This window comes from Chrysemys picta, chromosome 6, assembly GCF_011386835.1.
Source record: "Chrysemys picta bellii isolate R12L10 chromosome 6, ASM1138683v2, whole genome shotgun sequence".
NCBI lineage: Eukaryota > Metazoa > Chordata > Testudines > Emydidae > Chrysemys > Chrysemys picta.
In genome coordinates, this window is record NC_088796.1 from 126,581,019 (window position 1) to 126,594,709 (window position 13,691).

Genomic DNA, 13,691 nt, shown 5'->3' on the forward strand with positions numbered 1-13,691 from the left:
TTATGTCTTTAGATAATTTTTGAGTACAATAAAGTGGTATGTTACTGTACTATATCTCAAATTGGAAACCTGTCAAAGGCTGACACACACACTGACTACCTTGAGGCATAGCTTATTGATCTAGCCAGTTACCATTTTTTTCTATTTCCATTATTGAATCTGTCTTATAAAGATTACTACCTTTGCTGTTTTATTTACTATTGTGTTGATTTGCTACATTTAGTACAGAACAATGCCAAGCTGACTTATTTATAACAATGAAATGGTTTACTATTCAACTACAAGGCTAAAAATGCATTTAGGAAATGGTTTCCCTGTGCCTTTCTGTTTCTTACAGCTGAGAGTTGTATAACCTATCCTTTCAAGCTGTAATAGATGTCTGCTTTTGGGGTCTAAAGCTTGCAGCATTATACAGACTGAGAACTTTCGAAGCTAAGAGTTTTGAGTCTCCTTTCCCACCACGACTGTCAGCAGGTGATATGTTGTTTACCATGTGAGAGGAAACAACCCAATGATGCTTCTAATTCATGAGTGCTTTTTTTCTCATACTCCGCATTAGCTGCTTTTGGAGGGCATGAGAGCATCTTTGATTCTTTTATAGCCTGTCTGATATTTTTCACTTTTTGTTGTGATATAGCTGGATCTGCAGCTCCAATATGCTCTAAAGGGAGCATCAGAATGATGGGAAATCCCCAGGATGCATTCCTGTAGTCGTTCGGGGGACATTCTAGAAAGATGATTGGCTTGTGGCTAGAATAAATTGTGCAGAGATCACTTAGGCTTGGTCTACACTAAACCCCCAAATCGAACTAAGGTACGCAACTTCAGCTACATGAATAACGTAGCTGAAGTCGATGTACCTTAGTTCGAACTTACCGCGGTCCAGACACGGCAGGCAGGCTCCCCCGTCGACTCCGCGTACTCCTCGCGGTGAGCAGGATTACCGGAGTCGACGGGGATCACTTCTGAGTTCAATTTATCGCGTCCAGACAAGACGCGATAAATCGAACCCAGAAGTTCGATTGCCTGCCGCCGAACCAGCGCGTAAGTATAGACAAGCCCTTAGAATTTGACCTGAGTCTGGGTAGCTTGGGTTCAGGATTTGGGATCAGAGGCCACACCCTCTGTAAGAAGTAGAGATTGGGAATTACCTTGGAAAGCATCCTAGGAAAAGATTTTCAGACGAACGAAGGCCAAATGTACCAGTGGTACATATATTTATTTTATATGCAGTAGAGATATTTGAAGAGAACTTCACTTCCTTAATTAGTATTAAGGTATTTGATCTTCTGCATACAAAAATCTCCATTGGCTTTTACTTGGACTACAGAATCTGGCTACGTGCTTGAATGTGTGTGTCTGGAAATTCATCTGATTGCTAAATATGATTTTTAGTTTTATGTTTGACTACAATTCCTTAGGGGAGAATGCGATTCCTTCAGTGAGAGGAAAAATACTGCAATGTGGAACAGAATGTTAACTGCATCAGCTGAGCTGCAAATTAAAAGAATAGTTACAGTAATAAGTTCTTAAATTTACAAAGTGACCAAAGCTTTCACTGACAGTTGATTTACACTATAGTCAGCATCTTAATTGCAATTAGAATTGACTAAGAAAATACAGGGCTTTTATACTCTCTCAGCTTAATTTTAAATGTGAATATGGTGATTTGCTTAAACTGCTATGTCAGACTTTTCATTTATAGCTTTGATTATGCAGTGGCTTAAAAGTTCTTTGGATTAATAAAACCAAACTTCACGATCAGTTACAGTGGTGGCTGACTGAGTCTCACATTTAAGAGTGAGACTCGCATGTTAACATTAAATGACTATTTAGATGTAGAAATGGCACAAGGCTTTTTAAATTGGAGAATTTTAGTGCTTTTTGAAAATGAGAGCAGGTACACTACAAGCTTTGGTGCACAACTCTGCCAATACACTTCAACCTTGTCTTTACGCCATCCTTAGCATTATGTATCAGGGCTTCCCTGTTACTTGCTTTGACAGGACAGCTACTTTAAAACTGTCTACTACCTTTACCTTTTAAGATAAAAAGACTGCCATAGAGACTGAAGTGCAGAATACATACAGTATGGGCTGCAGTAATATAGATCTTTCTACCTTGCCTTGCAAATGTGCCTGAACTCTGATTCAGTCTGGTAGAAATATCTGGAAAGGCAACATAGTCCAATACTGGACTGCAGATCAGGAAATCTGGGTATTTTATTTGTAATTCATTATGTGATCTTCGCGAGTTATGCTTTTCCTCATTTTGTAACTTGACCATAATGTGAGAAATATATGTTGTGTATTAGGTTACATATAAAAGCTACATTAAAAGGTTGCAAAGTCAAGCACCTAAACTTCATGTAACTTCATGATCACTTACTATTTTTACATCAGGACTCCCTGCATCATTCAGTGCACCAAATGAATGGTGGTCACTGAACGGGGTAGCTGTTGAATATTTCTCTTTACTTGTGCCTTATTTACTGCACACCATCCAAACCCTGAATTCCATACAGAATTATTTCCTCATGGGATTTTCTCAGGAGCTCCTCACTATAGCTGCTGAGTGCTACACAGACATTAATGAATTGATTCAGAGGATCCCTTGTGAGATGATGATATTCCCATTTTACAGATGAGGAACTAAGATGCACAGAGATTAAAGCCAATATTGAAAATTGGGCCCTAGTGGATGCTCTTGACAGAGATGTTACTTTTTATAGCACATACATTAATAGCACAGCTTCCATTGACTTCAGTTGCACTTGAGTGCCCAGTGTGTCTGCAAATGAAGCCCCAAGTTTCTCAAGCTGAGCACTAAGAAAGTGAGAAACAGAGTGGCCACTTGTGAAAAGTTTGATTTGTGACTTGCCCAGCATCAGTTAGGAGCTTGGTGGCAGAGGCATGAATAGAACTCTTCACGGTGTCAATGTATTTCCTGAATCATGAGGTCATCCTTTCAGTTCCTGCAGTCCCCTACATTACAGGCAGTCCTCGACTTTACGATGTTCGAGTTACGACGAACGGCACTTATGACACTTCTACATTGACACCCTGATTCAACTTATGACTATAGGTTTTGAGTTTACGACGCTCGGTCCAACATGGAGTAGATTGCAGTTCCGACTTACGATACAATGTAAGGAACCAATTGTGTCATAAGTCTGAGGACTGCCTGTATTTACCTCACACTTCCCAGTTTCTGCAACAAATGACACAGGTCCCTCCAGACAAAAGCCTCATCCACTATACAACCTTTGAATTTATGCTAAATGAAGCAGAGGTTCTGTGAGAAAAGTGTGCGATCATGCAATTACGGATTGTATCGTGTACATGCACAAGGAGGATGAATTAGGATTGCACGGGAATCCTTAATTCTGGCATTTCCTAAAGTTTAAGTGCTTGACTTTGCAATCCTAATATTATTTGAACATAGCTTTTTGTGTGTAATTTCCTCATTTTTAAAAAGCAAACTTAAAAAAAAATCTGCTATTTGGAACCATATTAAGCCCACATGTGGTTTGTCAACAGGGTAGGAACCTTTAGATCTGCAGCCCAGACCTCTGCTATTTGAGGTAATGGGATAATTGGTAGAAAGCATAGGCTCTTAAACTCTCTATTGGCCAGTCACTAAAGAGAGACACATTTTGCCAGTGAGTTTCAGACACTGGCTGAAAACAGAAGAATGTTGACTCAGGACTCTTGGCTTCAATCCATGGTCTGGAAAGGAATGTCCTCAAGTGGTTTCAGACCCTTCTGCCTCCTGTCCCCAAGCATGTCACTGTGTCCTTGCTGCATGTCATCCATCTGCATTCCAGTCAGGTGGATTCTTCCTTCTCCAATTTAGCCTGGGCACCACCAAGGGGGAGCACTGAAGGTATAGGAGAGACTGTCCCTGCCCTGTTCTAGTACCCAGCACTAAAGCATCCCCCAGCAACTGCTCCTCCTGGATGCTGTTTCTCTCTTTCAGCCCCTTGAACTTGATCTGTGGGATTGAGCATGCCCAGTACAAATGGAATCTTTGGAGAAATTTGCTGCCAAACTTTCTCTGTTGAACATGGACAAATGACAGTTGTCAGAAATTTAACATTCAGACAAGTTGGAATACATTTTTCACAAGGACGACAAAAGGCATCCCTCTGATCCAAGTACCACCACCTTGCTGAATTTCAAAGCTGCTTCAAAGTATGGAAATGCTAGAGCTTCTCAATGAAATGTTAGGAGAATGTTTTCACATTGGAAAAAAATATTTCCCTAACCTAATCCTTGAAAATCCTTAGCTGAGCTGTTTGCTGCGTCTCTCTCTCTCAAAAAAAATTAGCCAAAGGCAGAGACTAGCATGGAAATTTGGCAGAGTTGTAAACCACTGAAATTAAGTGTTAGGCAACGTTAGTTAAAGCCATTGCTGCCAGTTTTGCCTATAATAGAAATATTTTTGGAAGCTTTTTAAGAAATCCCACAGTTAATCCTTGCTTACATGAAGAAAAATAGAATTCATATCTAGATTCTGACGTGCACTACTTAGAACATATTTGACACTGGAGGCAGTAATGGTCTGATCTCACTTCTTATGTGATCAGTGGAAGAAAAATAGCTCTATTAAAAACAGCAGCAACAAAATCTTGCACTTTCTGCCTCTGCACTTCTCAAATATCCCACTGGACAGCAGAGGTGGCCCCAATGTGTCCAGGCATGGATCAGAGGCAGTCTCCTCTATGCTTGACTGCAAAGTGCAGGTGCCTCATTTGATGACAGTTATTACAAGAGGAAGAAGAATAAACAGCCCAGTAGCTTTCTCCTGCCCTTGGACTCTCTGCGGGAAAGAGAATCTCTGGTCTGAAATTTCCCTCTCTCCCCCTCCACTGAAGATAAAACTAGTTTGTTTCCAGTTGTGGCTGCTGCTCAAGGTGGATGAGGAAAAAGGTAATTAAAATAGGCACACTCTTCCATGGCTTGTGCTAAGATAGTCTTTACATTAAAAACCATTGAAGAATAATTCGGCCCTTCTCTTTCCCTCTAATTGCCTATTTAAAAAGATAAAATGTGGACAGTGGAAAAAATAATTTTAAAAATAGTAGTGTGAAGAAAGTAAGATGATGTTCCATCATCTTAATGTATGTGGTTGTTTGGGAGAATTTCAAGTTTGAAACTTCATTGGCCAAATAAGTCAGAGCTTTTATCTAAGATGTTAATTAAGGGAAACACCTGGTTGCTGTTCTCTAAAGATTTTTTTTTCTTGTAACTTGTCTCAATATATTTAAATGACTCCTGTGAGGATAATTAGCGAAATAACTTGATACAGTAAAAGCTGTTTTATCCGGCATGTTGGGGGAATGGGGGTTGCTGGTAAGTGAAAAATGCCGGTTAACTAAGAGGGAGGGAGTTTGGGTGAGGGAGAGGGCTTGTGGCAGGAGGTTAGGGTGCGGGAGGGAGTTTGGGGTGCTGGATCTGGGGGGTGCTTACCTCGGGCAGCTCCCAGGAAGCGGCAACCTGTCCCTGCTGCTCCTAGGTAGAGGCGTGGTTAGGTGGCTCGGTGCGCTGCCTCCACTCATAGGCGCCACCCCTTCTGCTCCTATTGGCCGTGGTTCCTAGCCAATGGGAGCTGCGGAGCCAGCACTTGAGGCGGGGACAGGGCGCAGAGCTGCCTGCTGCACCTCTGCCTAGGAGCAGCCGGGATTGGTTGCTGCTTGCAGGGAGCCGCCCAAGGTAAGCGCCCCCCAGATCCAGCACCCGGAGCCCCCTCTTGTGCCCTAACCCCCTGCCTTGAGCCCCTCCCGTGCCCCAAGCTCCCTCACAGAGCCTGCTGTCTGCACCTTGTCCCATATCTCCAGCCCCACGCCCTCTCCCACACCCAAACTTCCTCCCTCTTAATTAACCGGCATTTTTCACTTACTGGCAACCCCCATTTCCCTGACATGCTGGATAAAAAAGCTTTTACTGTACTGTCAAGCCATGGGTGAACTAGTCAATATCAGCACGATGTGAGACTGGAGCGCTTTTAAAGAGGATTAAGCTTTCTGGAAAGTAATTTGGGATAGATTCTGCTGGATCCGGTTTTTGCTGAACAGGGTTGCCACACCTCTGATTCTTTCCTTTCATGAGGCATCATGAATGAAATAAGGTTCTCTGTCCAGAAACAATATGGAGTTTGCAAGATGCCTTTTTCCCTATCCTGTACATTTTACCGTGGAAAGGGAGCCAGTTGGCCTGAGTAATCTGTGACAAACTTGACACATTATCTACCTTTTAGGCCATATTTTTTAATTTGAAGATTTTAAATATAATTTCCAAAAACATCCTAGCCTTATTTTTAATGTACAGTTATGAAAGGTGTTTATAATACTGGACACGGTGTTTTCAGATGTTTGGAAGTACCTGGGTAAATTCATGATTTGTGCTAAAATTGCCTCATAGCCCTGCCTATTGCTTGATTTGACTCGGTTAATGTGATATCGTCATCTTGAATGTTTGCTCTTAAGGTGGTGCTTCTGTGATGCTGAATTACATATGCTCCTTGATCTAGTTCCACACAGTACTTTGTATTAGATTTTCGCTTCTAATTAAGAGTGAAATTCTTTTACTTCAGACGTACTATTTTCCAGTTAATTTTCAGTTGGTCGCTTTTTAAGACTTTTTTTAATTGGACATTTGCATGGAACATGTATTGCACAGTAACAATTGGTTTTCTTACTGAGACTATTCAACCCAGTTGATGTTTGTATAAGTGCTTCCAAGCTGAAAAATTATTTGAAAATTGTGTCAAAAAGATGCAATTCCTTGCCTTAAAAAGGGTACTGTCAATTTGAAAAGACCGTTTTCTTCCAGGGTGGATAAAAATGGATGATTTAAAAAAAAAAAAAAAAAATGGATTTTTTTGATAAAATGCTTTTTGAGGAAAAAACCTATCTAAAGATAGTTTTAATTAAGATACATTATAGGTCAAAGATATCTCATCATGGAATAGGGATTATAAATTCTAATTCTATAGTATGAGACAATATGTTTATATAATGTTTAAGAAAAGTTTTGTAAATGAATTCCAATAGTTAAGGGGTTAGGGATCCAATTTTATGGGGTTCCAGGGGCTTCTGTATAGGTTAATCTTTCTATCTACCCAATGGGTAGTACCCAGTGCTCAGTCTAGAAGATACCATCAGAGATGCTTAGTTTTTCAGTTCTCAAACTATGGATTTGTCTCTCCAGAGATAACATGCTTTTTAACAGCAAAAATGTTTTTTAAATAAATAAATAATATATAGAGGAGAGAAATAATAGACCTCAACCCTATTGTCCCTCTGCAAATTTGTGTACACAGAGTCAATCCCTGACCCCTCTCTAAAAGTGCAAAGTTTCAAAAAGTTCAATGAATAGAAGATTTTGGGGGCGGAATAGATCTGGACAAGGAGAAGAAGTTTGGAGATAAATGTGAGAAGAGAGGGACAGGCAGTAGAAACAAAAGTGAAATTGTTTGAACAGCATATTCCAGAAGTCTTGAGATCTTTCTGACTGTAGCCTTCATTGATTTGAGATCTACCATAGCATTCTCTCACTAGAAGGAAAACCTATAATGGCAGCAAGCTATAAAAGAGACCCAGTTTGGGAATATTTTAATGAAGTTCCTCTACCTGTGGGTAAGACAGGCATGCATGCAAAATGCAAACAGTGCAACAAAGAAATGCAAGGTCTGGTTGCGCAAAACAACATCATGAGAAGTGTTTCTTTTCAGGAGGAAGCTGCATTGAAGATGATGAAAGGAACCTCACTTTAAAAATGTGTAGTGTGTACCTTTTAAAAATGAAACCTACATCTATCTCTGAGTTGTGAAGAATATGCATTAAGGTTATAAGAACCAACAAGAATGCACTTTTATGTAGAAATCCATGATTAAATAGTCTTCCTGACTAGTGATTTAAATCAAATCCACCCTGTTTTCTTCTCCAACTTTGTGCCCTATTTGAACTCAGGTCAGTCCAAAACACTCTCCTTCAAATCCTTTAAGACACTCTGCCATGATGCCTGTAGATACCTGCCAGGTGGTGAGCTATGTTGTGAAGACAGCTTTCTTGTACAAATACATGCACATATTGTTAATTTACCTTTCCCCGCCTGTTGCATCTTGTCATTAAACTAGATTTTAAATTCTGAGGCAAGGACTGTATATTTACTACATAAGCAAGGGAGAGAAAAAGCCTTTAAAGGACAACAGACATTTTCAGCTGAATTTTTAGGGGGTGGGGAAGTGGAGTGGAGAGAACTCATTTCCAAAAATAGAAATTGTCGGTAGGGTATATATCATGATCACATGGAAAAAAATCTCTTGGCGGGCAACACTGTTTAATAGCTACTGGCTAATTGCTTTGCAGACAAGGAAAAAATCAATGCAAGGAAGTTCTGACTTTCATATGAACAGAACGTTAAGTGGAAAACACTTAAATACGGTACACCAATGTGCAAGCGAACACTAGCTTGTAGTGTTAGGTTTCATTTGTGTCTCAGCCTTCTAAAAAATTGCTTTGAAGGCTTAATGGTAGCTGTGGGTTTTTTTGTCTTTATATTTAGGAAGTCCACATTATTAGTGTCAGGTTTCTTCAGCCTTTATTGGCTTAATAGAACAACATAGGACCACAAATTATTAATGTTGGTGCTACTGAAAAGAACTGGAGCCCCAGATAATCTGCCCAATTCCCCACCCCTCACCCTTTTACATTTCTAGTCTCTCTGATATGAAAATGTAGTTTTTTGGTCAAGGTTGCCTGCTAAGAGTTGTTCGGGATGCTAGTGCAAATTGGTTTCACAAAGAGTTGAAACATATGCATTTGAAAGGGAAAAGTTTTGCTTTGACTTTTTCCAGGAGATTCTGGCTAAGCTTGTGAATGCTTTCCTGGCTGAAATCAGATTTGTCCAAAGTTGGGTCCAGACTACCACATCTTGAGTACCTGAGAGCTCCTGAATCAGTTTACTTTAAGCTCTGAATTGATTTTGGTATCTATAGAGCAGGGCATGTTTGCACTCCACTCAGAACATATAAAGTAATTAATTGTGGCAATGGGGAAACTCTATTGTATTTGGTTTCCTAAAAATATTATTTTTGAGCATTTTTCATGTATTTGTATTACATAGCACAGAGGAGCCCTGGTTGTGGACTAGGACCCCATTGTACTATTGAGTGGCTGAGTAGTCCACAGTGAATGTTGACTTTGGTCCAGTTGCCCAATGAACAGAGATGCACCCATTAATTTTTAGTGTGCATCTAGACACCTTCTCTTCCTCCCAGTTCTGCTTTGCCTTGTCTCATGCTCTCTTCTTCTAGAACAGCAGTTCTCAAAATTCTGGAGCCCAGTGATCACTTCAGGTTTTTTCAAAAACTTTTGCTCCCCTCTCAAATGCTTTCAAGCATGATACTGTGGCTGTGATGGAAATGGAGAACAAAGATCAATTTATGGGTGTACTAAAATATCAGTTGTAGGAAGTGCTTAGCATACATTAGCTAAAATACTGGTTTTGCTTGAGAAGCGGTGAAATGTGGTGTGTTCTGATATTCTAAAACAGAAAATTGGTAAAATGTTTTTAGTACTAGCAACGGTAAAACCAAGAGAATGGCTGCAATCTTAAAGAAGAATGTTGATAAATTGGAGAAGGTTCAGAGAAGAACCCCAAGAATAATTAACAGATTAGAAAACATGCCTTATAGTATTAGACTTAATGAGCTTAATTAATTTAGCTTAATGAAGAGAAGGTTAATGGGTGACTTGATTACAATCTATAAGTACCAACACGGGGAACAAATATTTAATAATAGGCTCTTCAATCTATCAGAAAAAAGTATAACATGATCCAATGGCTGGAAGTTGAAGCTAGACAAATTGAAAGCATAATTTTTGAATGGTGAGAGTAATTAACCATAGGAACAACTTACCAAGGCTCATGGTGGATTCTCCATCACTGACCATCTTTAAATCAAGATTGGATGTTTTTCCAAAATATATACTCTAGGAATCATTTTGGGGAAGTTCATCATGAGCAGAAATAACATTTGGGCTGCCACCTACTTTGTTGATTCCGATGTCCTGTTGTATTTATGCCTCCTTCCCCTGGACACACTCACATGTCTGGTGACCATATCTGACTGAATCCTGACCCCCATCCATGTCTGGCTGTCTGGAAAACCATAGCTGGAGTTCCAATTGCTAACATAGCTGTTTGCATCAATACTGCATTAATACACTTTCCATTGTTTCCAATATGGGAGTGAGGTTAATCTCATGGTTCCACATACTAAAAATCTCCCCAATATTAAATTTGGTTTGTTCTTTTGTTGTTAACTTGTTTATTATAAATTGCTAAATTGTATAACTCTAGGTTAAGCACTTACTCTTATGCTAAATGTTAGGCCTTCTGCTAACTGTCTGCTGCTTAAGCTAACAATACTTAAACTAACAAACAGACTTTACTAGGCCTCAACTTATTGCAAAGCCTATCTCAAATATTAATTTTTTGTTTTCCTACTACTGTTACAGCTCTAACTTCTGTTTTACTATCTTAAAGCATGTTAATATGCCTTAGCACATGATATACATTTTAATATTGCTCCCTAAAATCAGGTCAGGTGTTACAGGTCAGCAACATTTATTCATGAACTTTATGATGATTTTGAAAAAGTTAGTTTTTCCTGGTTTTCTTAATTCTTTTCCTTTTCTACCATTTGTACCCACCAGTATCCCGTCCTCGACAGCAGATGGTATTGTATGCTTCAGAGGATGGTACAGGAAACCCTATATCAGAAAGTTACATAAAAACCTGACCAGAGAAGCTTCCTAGCCTCATTTTTAGTGGTTTCCTTGTGCCTTGAAACATGAAAATTGATAAGTCATGCGACTTTGTGCCTAAATACAAATTTCAGAACCTGATTTTAAATAACCATTTTTTAAAATCTTAACCACTCTTTGCACATGTACTTTATTTTCAGTAAGGTATCACATGCAGAAATGTATACGCAAGCAGAGGTGAATTTGTACAATAGTACTTGGGGGGAGGGGGGGAAGAAAAATTACATGTTAACAAAAAACACCACCCAAATTCTCTTAATGAAATATGAAGGTTGAGAAATTAAATACACAAGTTAATATTCATAAAACAGTAAGCCATATTGCTGCTTTCGTGCATATTCAAGGTTGATTATACATTTAACTGAATAAAGTGATCTAATTACTTTGTCAAAAGTATAACCCAGTCAAGTTCCTGTTGTATGAACTTTTCACTTTTCAGTTTCCTAAATCCGATGTGCTTAAAATCTCAAGCTTAATGTTAACCTCTCTTCACCTGCTACTAATTTGCAGTTTGCACATGTTACCAGAGTTGAAGGTGATGTAGTACTATGCATCCAGTGATTCTAGTCAGGTGTATACTGTTTAAAATTGAGAGGTTATTGTGAAAAGTCCATCCATGCCCACTGTGCTGGATTTTCTAAGGGAACTAGAGATCCCGGTTCTCTGTTTGGCTGAAATAAAAACATGGTTGAGTAATATTTTGATATACCCTTAATGCCTGTCACTTGAAAGAGCTGACACAACCCAAACAATTATTTGTTGAAAGAAACTTTCAACATCTTTTCAGATTTAGGATTTTAAATTTCAAGATAAAATTCATGATGTGTTAAACTGACAAACCATCTGGACACTAATAAGTTTAGATGGAACTGGATAGGAGTAACAAATCATTGCAGTGACTTTAGCTGACTTAGCAATTAAAAAAACTAACGTGTTCTTTGCCGAAGCTATTGCATTGGGGTAGCATGGTTTAAATTTGAAATATTTTAAAGCTATTCTATTTGAAATACATTTTATGACACACTTGGCCAGGGATCACACTTGAATTTTGATGCATTTCTCAGAATCATCTTTGTCTCATACCTCTCTTTAATTTTTTTTTTTTGACTTGTGAAAATAGATACTAATTAATTTATCTTTCTGGTTTTCCTTTTTAGGGGAATTATTGAAGCTCGTTTTGTTTATGTCTTTGTTCTTGGCATAATCTTCACTGGAACCAAAGATTTACTCAAATCACAGGTTATATCTGCAGACTGCAAGACCAAGAGTATCGGTTTATGGGAAGTATATAGTGGATTGGTTCTGCTAGCAGCCCTGCTATTTAGACCCCATAACCTGCCAGTTTTGGTGTTTTGCCTGCTGATTCAAATGATAATGACACGATGTATCTGGAAGCCACTACAATTTGATGCAGCTCAAATTACTATTATGCATTATTGGTTTGGCCAAGCTTTCTTCTATTTTCAGGTAAGCTCATAATATGGCATCAATGAAAATAATGTGTGTAGTTATTCTACCATGTGTTGTGTTACATTGCACCATAAGGCCTGATCCTGCAAAGACTCAAGTCAGTGGAACTACTCATGCAGGATGAGGCTCTAGGTTTCAGTTAACTTTATTCTCCACCAACCTAGTATGGAATAATATTTGCACATACATACAGAAAACAAATAAATAGTGCTAACTTGCGTGTATATATAATATGTACAGTGCTATTGGCAAGAACATGAACTAAGCTAATATAAAATTGCAGTCAATTTATAACTTTTCTGGTCTATTTTAGTCTCTCTCTAAAGGTTACTACTAATAAAATATAATATGGTAAAATCTATCCTGGCACATATGGGGAAGGATAGCTTCTGAAAATAGTGTGAAAACTTTCAGAATGTTTTATTCTTAATATTAGAACATCAACTAATTTCTTGAAGGAATAGAGCTTCAGAAATAAAATATATACAAAAGGAAATATGTAAAGTTCATTTGTGGAGCAGGAGGTATTAATAGTGGTAATTTCAGTGGGCAATGGGAAAACTCAAGGGTTAAGTGGACTAGCATGAAAATTTTAAAAGCTTTTGAAAAACGTCTATGGTCCATGTTAATTAAGGTATTTAATAAATAATTTGAGATGGTGTTTCACCAAATTCTCAGAAGTGCTTTGATTTCCTGCCATAGTATAAATATTTACCGCCACTGATTTTTCTCAAAATGGAAAAAGATCAGGTAACTCCAGTAAATGTCTTCATTGTGGACGGTAACATTGGCAAAAACACTGGCATGTCAAATCATGTTCATTCACCCTGCTTGGATCATGCTGGTTTGTATAAAATATTCCCCTTTAATATGGAGTCCTAGGTGCTACTGAAATACAAATAATTAATATAAGAATGTTAACTGACTTGATTAATATTTAAAATAGCAACAGACAAATCTAGTTCTGTCCCTGACATGAGGTATACAAAGCCTCTGAACTGGAACTGTATGAAACTTGGATGTAGTTTAGGTGAGATGAAAACTATTTTAAGTGTAATTTCAGTCGAGAATCTGAAGAAGGGCCAAATTCTGCCATCCTCAATCAATACATTGAACTGTACCTTACTCCCTGAGGAGTCTCATTGATTTCAATGAGTAGAGCTGCTCCATTGTGAGTAAGGGTGGCAAATCTAACTCTCAGGGTAATATTGGGGATATAGAATATAAGGATACATTATACACCTCTACCTCGATATAACGCGACCCAAAATAACACGAATTCGAATATAACGCAGTAAAGCAGTGCTCCGGGGGGCGGGAGGGGGGGAGGGAGGCTGTGCACTCCGGCGGATCAAAGCAAGTTTGATATAACGCGGTTTCACCTATA

At 38.7% G+C, this 13,691-nt stretch overlaps 1 protein-coding gene across 2 annotated transcripts in view; it reads left to right on the forward strand.

Moving 5' to 3' along the window:
- Positions 1-13,691, forward strand: part of PIGG (phosphatidylinositol glycan anchor biosynthesis class G (EMM blood group)) — a 115,627-nt gene that overhangs the window by 68,234 nt on the left and 33,702 nt on the right. For both annotated transcript variants that reach the window (XM_065549804.1, XM_008172663.4), the window contains exon 11: positions 11,992-12,301. In XM_065549804.1, coding sequence (XP_065405876.1) covers positions 11,992-12,301 — 310 coding nt within the window. The remainder of the gene's footprint in view (positions 1-11,991; positions 12,302-13,691) is intronic.